This window comes from Microtus oregoni, unplaced genomic scaffold (genome assembly GCF_018167655.1).
Source record: "Microtus oregoni isolate MIOR12 unplaced genomic scaffold, Mior012 000015F_ref0000493, whole genome shotgun sequence".
NCBI classification, from domain to species: domain Eukaryota; kingdom Metazoa; phylum Chordata; class Mammalia; order Rodentia; family Cricetidae; genus Microtus; species Microtus oregoni.
Window position 1 is genome coordinate 36,071,825 of NW_024543074.1, and position 12,921 is coordinate 36,084,745.

At 43.2% G+C, this 12,921-nt stretch overlaps 1 protein-coding gene across 3 annotated transcripts in view; it reads right to left on the reverse strand.

The window, feature by feature from the left end:
- Specc1 (sperm antigen with calponin homology and coiled-coil domains 1) overlaps positions 1-12,921 on the reverse strand; it is a 267,140-nt gene that overhangs the window by 13,996 nt on the left and 240,223 nt on the right. For all 3 annotated transcript variants that reach the window (XM_041664024.1, XM_041664025.1, XM_041664027.1), the window contains one exon: positions 4,990-5,106. In XM_041664024.1, coding sequence (XP_041519958.1) covers positions 4,990-5,106 — 117 coding nt within the window. The remainder of the gene's footprint in view (positions 1-4,989; positions 5,107-12,921) is intronic.

The following is a 12,921-nucleotide window of genomic DNA, read 5'->3' on the forward strand; positions in this document are numbered from 1 at the left end:
CTAATGGAACCTTTGTTCTTATTTTAAATCCCTTTGGTTAGGCCAGTGTTTAAGGTTACACTACTCAGGAAGCTGAGATACAAACAGTTTTTATGGCTCATGAGATTGTAATGCCAAACTGGTTCCTAAAAAGGCACACCATTTTCAGCTCTGATAATCATGTTCTTCCCACCCTCCCCCCCGTGTATCTTTACCTGACAAAGTGTCAAAATAAACAATGCATTTTGATGTTTTAGTTTATTGGGTTACTAATAAGGTCTAAAGAGAAGGCATTTCTAAATCAAATATTTTAATTAGAATTCTGCTAAGACCCTCTAACAGGGTCAAATGAAAGTATGTTTTCTAAGAACCTGAACACAGGATAAATGGTCTGTATTGGAAAACGGCCTCAAAAAGCTCTGAAACAGCATAGCATGGAATACAATGGGGTGATTTTTTGTTGTTGTTGTTCATAAAAGTGATGTTTGCTCATTTTGATGGAGGCGGGACAACAGTGACCAGGGGTCATCATCCTAATGCCCTCCCACTATGCACTGTTGTGGCTGCTGTGCAGAGGCCAGAGAGCAGAAGAGGGATGTCCAGTGAAGAGGCTGGGGAGGAGAGTCAATGTCCTCAGGCCAAGAGCTCTGCCTCGGCGGAGGCTCTGTCATACAGGTGAGGGCAGAGTGAGAGGCCATTCATTCTTCAGTGTCTGCTGTGTATGTGTGTGTGTGTGTGGCGGCAGGGGTCAGGGGAGCGGGGAGGGGTAAGCCTGAACCTCCTAGCTCAGAATAATCTGTTCCCATCTGATGCAGACCTGGGTCTCCAGATTGGCTGGCAGGACTGTACTGGTACAGTATCTTTCTGCTAATAAGAGGGAGAAAGGATTTGATTCATATTCATATTCAATTTCTGATATCAACAGAATCACTTTCCACTCAATAACCTGACTCTGGGCTGCATGGAAGAGCTTCATATGCTGACATATGGAGACTGTCCTTTTAATGAAAACAAAATACTTTACTGAAATCTTCCAGTCACTGTGATGTACACCCTGTGATTGAATATTCCTTTACTACAAGTTATTCTTGCCTATTTGAGATACCACCTCTTGTAGCCCTATCTGGCCTTAACCTTACTGTGTAGTTAAGGCTGGCATTGAACTCCTGACCTTCCTGCCCCCACCTTCTAAGTGCTGGCTTTACAAGCATGCACCACTGTGCCCAGTTCTTACTTTTAATTCTGAACTAGTTAATTTTCTTTGGTGCTGGGGATAAAATCCAGACCCTCATTGATACTAAGCACTGGCTCTACCACTGAGCCTAGATCCTTTAACATATTATTTTTATATTTCAATTTTAAGGGATATTTACAAACATTATATTTCCCTTAGTATCCTTCTTGATATTATTCCACAAGGTACAACCACCCAATCGATGACCCCCTCATACTGAGTACATACTAAGACCACAGGGCAGAGTCTGAATCATGTTCATTCACCTCAAAGGGGCTGTAGAAGTTATGCTCCCTTTGAAGCCCAACCTCAAACATGTCCCTTCTGTGAAAGCCTGCCCAGTGGTACTGTCACCTCAGGGAAATTACCCTTATTAAAAGCTCCTCACATGTTCAGTTGATGCTGTAGTGATGGGCTTTGGCTGACGCGTCATTTTGACAATCCTCCTCTGTGATGGACGGAGCTGGCCTTTTTCAGTGCACCCCCACCCCTTCTCATGACATCCTGAGCTATAACCATTGCTTCTCTACTTAGGGTGCAGCCAGTAGCCATTGCTTCTCCACTTAGGGTGCAGTCAGGAAGGGACCAGATATTCATTCAGGGAGTAGTGGGCCAGTGGTAACCAACAGACCTAGGTGCTGGAACTCAAACTCAACTGGAGTTGACAGGGGAGCTGTGAAGTCAAACAGGTTTGCATATGACACTCCTGGCACATGATGTTGACTCCTTAGTTGCCTTATAATGGTCCTTCACCACTGGCATTTCTTGATGACATCACCAGAGACCCAGAAAAAGAAACTCAACCAGATGGGAAATAGAGGCCCTTGTCCTGTAAGAGCAACAGAAACAAGACTACTGTTGCCAGCCTGCCCTGATGTACAGTTCTACATCTACAGAAGGCCACTGGGCAACTGGCCGGGTGCCTGGTGCAGGAGTCTCAGGGATGCAGAGTGAGACAGGGTTTTGGTAACTAGGAAGCAATGCTCATGATACATTGTGAGAGCAAACACTCGCAGACCCATTATTTTCCAACAGATCTGAATTGACTTGAGGACAAAGAAGCCAGGCCTGTTGACTACCGACAAACAAGTCACTTTCAGGAAGACTCACATTTTAGAATGTGTGTGGTCGTTTTAGGAAGGTCTGCTGATTATTTTGAAATTTGTTATGTTCACTATTGACGTAATTATTTTTGTAATATCGCACCAGAAAGGAAGACAGAGGAAAATCAAAACCGTTCCTAGGTGACAATCAGATGCCCTGCTATGCCCTTGGCCTCTGTGATGGCTGACGGTCCGGTCCCCACTCCACCTGGCTCTAGTTCCCTCTGCTGGGTCCTCTTTGTACTTCTCCTGTGCTTGGACGGGGCTTGAGTGTCCTGGAAGGTTCATGTGCTGAAAGCTTGGCCAGCAGCACACGTGTTAAAATGAACCTTTAGGAGGAGGTAAAGCAGGTGACTGGGAATCTTAATCTCTGAGATCAATGCAGTCCCCTTGGGACGCTGATTACTCCCTGTGAGAGCAAATTATAAAAAGAGCAAAGTTGGCCTCTGAATCTCTCTGGCTTCCTGCCTCACCATGCATCCCTCTTCCACACATGCTTTCGCTGCTGTGATACCACCTACCCACTACAAGATCCTCATGAGAGGCCAAACAGACATGACTGCCTCAATTTGGGATGTCTCAAAGCTCTAAAAAACCTCTTTTCTTAACAGCATATACAGTCTCAGGTATTTTGCTATAGTTATCAAAGTTGCTTAAGATGGTTCCCTTAGGGCTGGAGAGATGGCTCAGAGGTTAAAAGCACTGGCTGCTCTTCCAGAGGTCCTGAGTTCAATTCCCAGCAACCACATGGTGGCTCACAACCATCTGTACTGAGATCTGGCGCCCTCCTCTGGCATGTGGGCATACATCGAGGCAGAATGTTGTATACACAATAAATAAATAAATCTTTTAAAAAAAAAGATGGTTCCCTTAAAATCAGGGGAATTGGCTCATCTTCATTTTCACGGCTTCACACGCCATCTCTAGCTGCCCTTCAAACATTATTGGGCTGTGCAAATTCAGAACACTGACTGCTTCATCTCAGGAAGTCCTGCCAAATAACACGAACCTTCATGGATTTCTCCCACATCCATTCTTCTAGCTCTGATTTCCCATCTAAATTCCAGATTTGCTGTCTGCCTGCCTAATATAACACTTGAATATTTTAGACACCTCACACTCAACATGACACGCTACATATTTTTTTCTCCCAAACATTACATGATCTTACTCAGCCTCTTTCGCAATTTATAAGGCATTCCACATGGAAATGCTTTGAAAACAGTACTTTTTCATTGCTAGAAACTGAACCCAGGGTCTGGTACATGCTGGATTAGTGCTCTGCCGTTAGCCACACTGCCAGTCCTGCAAGATACTCTGTGATGGCTAATTTTTTTGTGATAACTTGGCTATGTCTGGAATTAAATTTTTTTTTCAAGACAGGGTTTCTCTATGTAGCCCTTTCTGTCCTAGAACTCACTTTGTAGATCAGACTGGCCTCAAACTCACTGAGATCTGCCTGCCTCAACCTACCAACTGTAGGGATTAAACGCATGCGCCATCACTGCCTGGCTGGTATTCAAATATTTAGCCAGACATGTATCATGTATGTGTGTGTATGTGTGTGTGTGTGTGTGTGTGTGTGTATTTATAGAATGTGTTTGCACGAATGCTTATGTGCAGAGAGCAGAGGATACTTGTGGGAGCTGCTTCTCTCCATGTGGGCCTGGTTATTAAACCCAGGTTGTCAAGCTTGGGAGCAAGTGTCTTTACCCGCTGAACCATTTTGCCAGCCTTTTAGGTAGGTATTTAAAGGATGAGATTAGGCAAGACATGATGATGCACACCTTTGATCCAGGATGCAGGAGGCAGAGACTGGCAGATCTCTGTGAGTTCAAGGCCAGCATTGTCTACAGAGTTAGATGAGATTAACATTTACATTGGAGGATTTTTCATAAAGCAGATAACTCTCTGGAATATGAGTAAGTCTAATTTGTCAGCTTAATAGAAAAAAAATCAGGACCTTCATTAAGAGAAGGGAATTCTGCTACCTCTTCTAGCTCCATTCTTGGTACTGGAAGAGACTTTGAAAAATAAAGGTCACATCTAAACCAGGGTTTTCTATAGAAAGCAGGTGGTAGGGTCCTATCAGCGACCATCCAAACTGAGACTCACTGTTCTTCTTGGTAACAAATGACATGCATTGAGAAGGGCAGTTGAGCTCAGGAGACAGAGGCAGGCAGATCTCTATGAGTTCAAGGCCAGCCTGGTCTACAAGAGCTAGTTCCAGGACAGGCTCCAAGCTACAGAGAAACCGGCCTCTGCTGGGATTAAGGGTGTGTGCCACCACACTTAGTTAAAGGAAAACATTGAATTGGGGCTGGTTTACAGTTTCAGAGGTTTAGTTCATTATCATCATGGCAGCATGGTGGTAAGCAGGCAGACATGGTGTTGAAGAAGAGCTGGGAGTTCTACATCTTGAGGCTCAGGCAACAGGAAGTGAATTGTTTATTACACTTAATGAAGCTTGAGCACAGGAGACCTCAAAGCTTATCTCTGCAGTGACACACTTCTTCCCTCAAGGCCACACTTATTCCAATGAAGCCACACCTCATAATATTTTATGGGCCATTTTCTTTCAGACTACCCACCCACCCTCACAGAAATGTATTGCTACAGAAATTCTATTGGCTCTCCCGGAGCAGAAATGAGGTGGTGTAGGCAGTGACTTACTTTCTCCTGACTGTTCAGCTCCTGGTAGGGGATGTGGGCAGGCAGGTAGGTGTGTAGCAGAGCACAGAGGGCCAGCCCATCGCTCCAGCTGCTGCTGAAATTGGTGATATCAATGTTCTGTGGAGAAAGAAAAGCCAGTGTTCACCCACACTGCACTGTCAAAGACACGAGCCAGACAATGTTCCAGCGTTCACCCACACTGCACTGTCAAGGACACCACAGACAATGTTCCAGTGTTAACCCACACTGCACTGTCAAGGACACGAGCCAGACAATGTTCCAGTGTTAACCCACACTGCACTGTCAAAAACACCGCAGACAATGTTCCAGTGTTAACCCACACTGCACCGTCAAGGACATGAGCCAGACAATGTGATACTGGTATCTATTTAGGTAAGACAACATAATAAACTGCATTTTTTGGGAGCGTGTTTAACTTTGGTAGCAGGAACAGCCTGCTGTGGTTCACATCCATTCACAGGTATATATGTAGAGGAAGATGAGACCATGGGGAGTTCTTGCTTAATGGGGGATCCATTAAAGCCTAATATTAATCTTATCTCAAGTTATTCCCCTGTTGAGTTTTGTATATCCAGAATTTCCCAGACTGATTGGTCAAGGGAGAGCAATCACCACAATCATCCATCACCACAATTACCATCATCATGACCATCACCATTACCATCACCATCACCATCACCACCATCACTATCATCACCACCATCATTACAATCACTATCATCATCACCACCACCATCATGACCATCATCACCATCATCTCATTACCACCAAAACGATCATCATCACCATCACTATCATCACCACCATCATTACCATCACCAACATCATTATAATCATTGTTACCATCACCATCATCATCACCACCACCACCGTCATTACCACCAACACCATCATCATTACCATCACTATCATCTCCATTATAACCATCACTATCATCATGACTACACACAACCCAACATCAAGCAGACCAGACAAAACATGAGCATGGAGCCCAGGCTACAACTGCTTCTGCTCTATATTCCCTTCCTTAACTAGAGCAGCTTCCTAGGGGCAAGAGAAACCTCAGGCTTAACAGTCTCCTGGCTAGCCAGAAAACAAGCAAGAATCATTCCTCTGGTGGGGAATGAGGCTCCTCCTGCAAGACAGGCAGTGAGTTGGGGTCGCTGCTTGACACACAGTGATAAGCAACGTTATCTTCCCAAAGATTTAATTTTTAAAAGATGTCCCCAGGCTGGGGAGTTGACACAGTGGGCAAGGGCATTTGCAGTCAAACCTGACCTTCTGAGTTCAACCCCCAGGAACCACATAGTGGACAGAGAGAAACGATTCCTGAAAGTTGTCCTCTGACCTCCATGAACATATGTCACACACATATATAACAGTAAAGGAGACAAGGGCTCGAAGTCTGGGATACCAAACCAATGAACTCAAAGGTTAAAGGGAGACATCACAGGAGCACAGTCTAAAATGATAAAAGCCAGGCTAAGTGTGTTCTCTGCTGGAAGGAGGATCTCTTAGATAAGTTCTTTCCCTTTTGCTCTATTATATCCTAACTGCCCTCAATTCTTTGCTGCTCATTTACTCTGAACAGACTTGCCTCTATGGGTGTGGAAATGATTCCTCTGTAATAAAGCATTTCTCCTGTGCATCAAATTCAAAGGAAAAACCTCCACCCACCTGTAGTTCTAATCTGTGTGGCCATTTAGAATAAAGAGACCAGGGGGTAGAGAGATGGCTCAGTGGTTAAGAGCACTGGCTGCTCTTCCAGAGGACCAGGGTTAACTTCTCAACACCCACATGGCAGCTCACAACTGTCTGTAACTCCATTTCCAGGGATCTGACACCCTCACACAGGCAAACTTGTAGGCAAAATAAAATGCACATAAAATAAAATAAATGCTAAATAAGTAAATAAAATGAAAAAGGCCAAAGCCATTTATACACCAAGTCATAGCTTGTCCAAACTTGTAGCCTCACAGTTCAGAATTGTTTCATCCTATTGTTCATTTTCTTTTTTTTCTTTTTCTTTCTTTCTTTTTTTTTTTTAGAGATTCTTAGGGTAGAAATCTTATTCCACTGAGAATTTATCTTCAGAGAGAGAAAAAGGCAACTGTGGTATAGTTTAAATCTTGTTCAGCAATGGGGTCACATAGACCCCAAAACATTCATTATAGGCTATTGCCAATGACCGTGGTTACATTCCAGAACTTGACATTAAAACCTATTGCTGAAGATACTACGTACTTGAGCCACAGAATATGAAAAACTCAAGCTGGTACTCAACTGGAAGGGGCATGCTTGCTTTCAAAGGAGAAAAATAACCATCATTTTCATCCAGTTGTGAATCCCGCAAGCTAAAATGAATGACTGGCCTGACAAGACACACCTACTGGTGCAATAGTGACAGAGATGCTACGGGAGTGACCAACCACTTTCTGATTAGTTCTAAAGCCCACACCGTGAGATGGAAGCCATAACTAACACTGCTTAAGGGACTAAGAAGAACCTGAGGCTAAATAGGTCACAGGCCTTAGGGAACCTAATACTGCTAGAGTTAAAACAACTCCTAATGGCATATTGCTATGTCCACAGATCAGAGCATCTCTCAACCTTCATCAGAGAAGTTTCCCTTTGCAGTGATGGCAATTAACACAGAGACCCTTAACTGGTCAGTGTGCAGAAAATAAGAAACTGTGGAGTGCCTAGGGCTAAATGGGACATGTGTATCATATCCCTACTTCCAAAGCTCGGGAGTCTTCATGGAAGGAGGAGGTGGGAAGATGGTAACTGAGTCAAAGGTGGTTGATAACATCAAGGAGACAGTGTTTTCCAGACACAACAGGGCAGCTGCACCTACGAACTCAGCAATTGTGAGAGCACATACAAGATCTTCTCAAGATCCAGCCAGATGAAATTACAACATGGGGTGGGGTGGGGTGTAAAGCTGCCATGAAATTTCTCCACTAGCTGAAGCGTTCCAGGCACTGACAGCTGCTGGATGAGGAGAGTCCGTTCTTTAATTATGTGACCCCTGGTAGCAGGTCCCATTCCCAAGACTAGCTCGGCAACATACACCGAGCTCCATGGGGAAAAGGGGCGGGGAGGGAGAGAGAGGGAAAAAGAGAAAGGGAGGAAGGGAGGGAGGGAGAAAGAGAGAGAGAGAGAGAATCTTTGCTGGTTTTTTCATCAACCTGACCCACACAGAGTTAGGAGGAAGCACAGTAAACAATGCCTGTAAACAAGTCTGTGTGGCATTTTTTGGGGGGGTTAATGATTGGTGGAGGATCCAGTTTACGTGGGCGGTGCCATTCCTAGGCAGGTGGTCCTGGATTATATAAGAAAGCAGGCTGAGCAAGCCACAGGGAGGAAGCCAGTAAGCATTGTTCCTCCACTGCCTCTGCTTCAGTTCCTGCCCTTACTTTCTTTAATGATGGGCCTTGATGTGGAAGTGTAAGCCTTTAAACCCTTTCCTTCCCCTATCGCTTTTGGCCATGGTCTTATTACAGCAATAGAAATCTAACTTGGGCCGGGCAATGGTGGCGCACCCCTTTAATCCCAGCACTCGGGAGGAAGAGGCAGGTGGATCTCTGTGAGTTCGAGACCAGCCTGGTCTACAGAGCTAGTTCCAGGACAGGCTCCAAAGCCACAGAGAAACCCTGTCTCGAAAAAGCAAAAAAAAAAAAAAAAAAAAAAAAGAAAAAAAGAAATCTAACTTGGAAAATATATCTTGAAGTTGGGTGGAAGGGTAGAGAAGGTAGTTATGGGATGAGTGGGAGAGGGTGGTATATATTCAAGATGAATTTTGTATGAAACTCAAAGATTTAATAAAAATTTTGTTACGCACCCTCCCACATACATACAAAATATCTTGGCTGGAGGAAAGTAAGTCCAAGAGCATTTGGAACACAGAGAGTGTTTTCTTTCTATCTTTAAAAAAAATTAATTCATTTTATTTCCTATGTATTAGTGTTTTGCCTGCATGTATATATGTGTACCATGTGCATACCTGGTGTCTGTGGAGGCAACTATAGCTATGGAAGGTTGTGAGCCACCATAGGTGCTGAGAATCCAACCCTGGTCCCCTGCAAGAGCAACAAGTGCTCTAAACTACTGAGCCATGTCTCTAGTTCACCAAATTGGTGTTTTCAATTCTTTTGTGGCTGTACTCATGTGTGCCTCCACAGATGCTTAGGGATAGAGTGTTGACAGAAAGCAGGGCATCCTGCCGGGTTTCTCTGAGGGCCTGGCGTAGGCAGAGGGGATGCTCCTCTCCACTCCACTCTAGATACTCTTCTAGCACTGACCTCTGTCTCCTTAAGATCATTACGGGAGGGGCGATGGTGGCGCACGCCTTTAATCCCAGCACTCGGGACGCAGAGGCAGGCGGATCTCTGTGAGTTCGAGACCAGCCTGGTCTACAGAGCTAGTTCCAGGACAGGCTCCAAAGCCACAGAGAAACCCTGTCTCGAAAAAAAAAAAAAAAAAAAACAAAAAAACAACAAAAAAAAAGATCATTACGGGAAGTCTGCCTTTATATCATTATGGGAAGTCTGCCTTTATATCAATCATTATGGGAAATCTGCCTTCTATTTCCTTGAACTCCAAGCTACTACAAAGCCTCAAGAGTTAGGATAAGTCTGATCCTGAGTAGCTAAAATAAAACAAGAACAAAAACAACAGAGGTTAATATTTTACTGTAATACTGTCTGGTCTCAACACAGAGAGAGGAAATTAGCCAAAAGATAAAATCTTACACTCTAAAATCATCCCACAGCTGGACCTACTTTATAAAAATCAAGGGAAGTGATCCTAAGCGTCTTATTTAAGGGTCAGTATGGCCGTTGGTAAAATTCCTCCCCTGGAGGAGATTAAACAACGTCCACCCCTCCTCCAAACATCCCAATGACAAACCAATAAGGCGCAATTCCGCTAGCGTTCACTATGAGGAAGCAATGCGTTAATTGAGCATACCCGCAGAGCAATGTGTGCGGGTTATAGGCAGGAGCACGGGTGGCCTTAAAACAGCCATACTGGGAGGTCTGCACCCAGTGGGGACGACAACTCCTCTGTGGCCACCTAGATGGAGCCCCCTTCCCAGTCCTATATACTGCTTGTCCCTCCCTGACGCCACATGCAATTAAGGCAGAATTGTACACACTCGGTTGGGAGTAGCAGTTAGATACTCCAGCTATGGTTGCCTAGCCCTCTCCACCTCTCTCCGTAGAAGGGAGAGTTGGCCGTCAGTGAGCCCAGCTGAAGGAATCCTCTGCAAGTGAGCACAGCTGAACTCATGGGGAGGTGGCAGTTTGGTGCGGAGGACAGCTCTGTGTAGCAGTGACTCTCTACCAGGATCAGTGACATTAAAGAAAGTAATGAAAGGAGAACACCAAGCCTCACAGGACACACAGAAGCAAAGCTTCTTGTCACCTGTCCACTCTTACGTTTACAGCATGCCTCTAAAGAGGATGTTCGGACACTCGGGAGCATCTAGAATCCATGTTTAACCACAGACTTTGAGCAGAAAAACGAAACAAAAACCAACCATGACAATCCTTCTCTGAGGACCCCTGAAACAGCACTAGAAACTGGTCCACACTGGGCTTGTCTACCTGTCTCCTATATTGATTCTATCTTGTCTTATGGGGACTTCCAAGTCCAATTCTGTCCTTTTTACAGCACCTCTGGTCTTCCGGCAGCCTTTCTGAATGAATACAACTTTTCCTTATGCTGGTCCTATTGCTCTGTTTTTCCTTTAAAAAAATTATTTCTATAACTTCCTAACACAAACAACAACTGTTAGCCTAAGAACTTTTCATAGTACAGGAACCTAGGGCTCTACAGACTCAGAGACCTGAAGAACCCATCCCAGACACAACTGGAGGTACTCAAGGCAGACTGACAGATGACCAAAGACCCCTTTCCAAAGACAGAGATGGGAACGTCTCACCTTGTTATGTAATTATGTTAATTTGTGTTCACATGTGTTCCATGCAATTGTTTGCACATCCTCTGATGTTGGGACAACAGGAAACAGGACTCAGTTTGACCCCAGAATTTCCCCCAAATAAGGTCACTAATTTTTTTCTTTTTCTTTTCTTTTTCTTTTGGAGACAAGGTCTCTTTATGTAGCCCTGGCTGTTCTGAAACTCACTATAGAGACTAGGCCGGCTTCTACCTCTCAGAGATGTCATACCTACCTTAAAATGTGTGTAAATGTGACTATTTGGGGGATGTACTTTGTAAGTATGTGCTTACAAAGTAAGGTATTCACTTTTCTTCTTGAAGCCCATTAAAATAGTATCTTTGAGTCTATTAAATGCCTTATAAAATCTCAGAAGGTCATTTGTTTAAGAAAACAACTTTTATTGGAGTCATAAAAGTTTCATTAGGTTATAAAATTTGATATTGGATACAGAGATTTTAAATAATGATTTCTTTCCCAAAATCTCTTTAAAATAATATTATTTCATTTATGTCATAGGTAACAAAAATAATAGGACATAAAAATGTTTCTTGTTAGTTGGGATGCCCTGGGTAAAGTATATTGTACATACGTGCTGGACTAATTGTGATGGATTTCTTTTTCAGAACTATTCTTTTTTTTCTTTTATTTTTGAGACATAGTTTCTCTGTGTTGCCTTGGCTATCCTAGAACTCGTTTTGTAGACCAGGTTGGCCTTGAATTCACAGAGATCTGCCTGCCTCTGTCTCCCAAGTGTTGGGATTAAAGGTATGCACCACCACTCAGCTTTCCAGAACCATCCTTTATATATATAAAGTGTTAAATATGAAGTTTTTACCAAAGCTTTTAATACATGTAAAATGATAATGTTTGTCAAATATTTGTTAAATTTCCTGTCATGGTGGGGATGATAGGAGACACAATACCAACAAACAGTAGTATTAAATAGTTGGATAAATTTATATATAATACAATGGCTGAATTATTAAATATTAAGATGATAATAATATCTTATGTTTCTAAGGTGAACTTTAACTTACAGTTATTACGTTGAGATTAAAATTCACTGCTTTGGGGCTGGAGAGACAGCTCAGTAGTTAAGAGCACAGGCTGCTTTTGCAGAGGACTGGGTTTGAATCTTAGCACCCACACAGGGGTTATCAGTGTGTCAGTAACTGGGGTTCTAGGAGGTCTGAAATCTCCTCTGTCCTCCAAGGATACCAGGCATGCATGTGGTATTCACATAAAGGCAAAACACTCATACATGTAAAGTGAAAATAAATCTAGCAAAATAAATAACCAAACATCAACAAAAACAACCTAATACTTTCCTACATGTGTGCTCTCTACCTTCAAAAATTGGGGTTTTCAAGATTTCTAGCTTGTGCAATTTAAACTAAAGGTTTAAAATTTTCTTTTAGTCAGGCAATCATGGCATGCACCTTTAATCCTAGCACTTGGGAAGCAGAGGCAAGAAGATCTCTGAGTTCGAGGCCAGCCTAGTCTACAGAGTAAATTCCAAGACAGCCAGAGATACAGAGAAACCCTGTCTCGAAAAGCAAAAGGAAAAGGTTTTTGTTTTTTAAAACCAAGACATTGGTGTCTGCTTGGCCTGTTTTAAGCTTTATCAACAGTCACACAAAGCCCTATGTCTTTAAGTTTATTGATTTTCTAATTTATATCAAAATTATTTTTAAATAGTTTATAAAAGTACAGATGTTTTTGGGCAGGTATGGTGGCATGTCTTTAATCCCAGCACTCAGGAGGCAGAAGCAAGAAGATCTCTGAGAATCTGAGGACAATTTGGCAGTGAGACCCTATGTGTACTGAGACCCTGTCTCAAAAAAAAAGTACAGATTTTGGATTAAGAATTGTTCATGCCTTCATAAAATAGGATATAACCAACAGTCTAACCTAAAAGTGCCAACATACACAAAATCCTTAGCAGT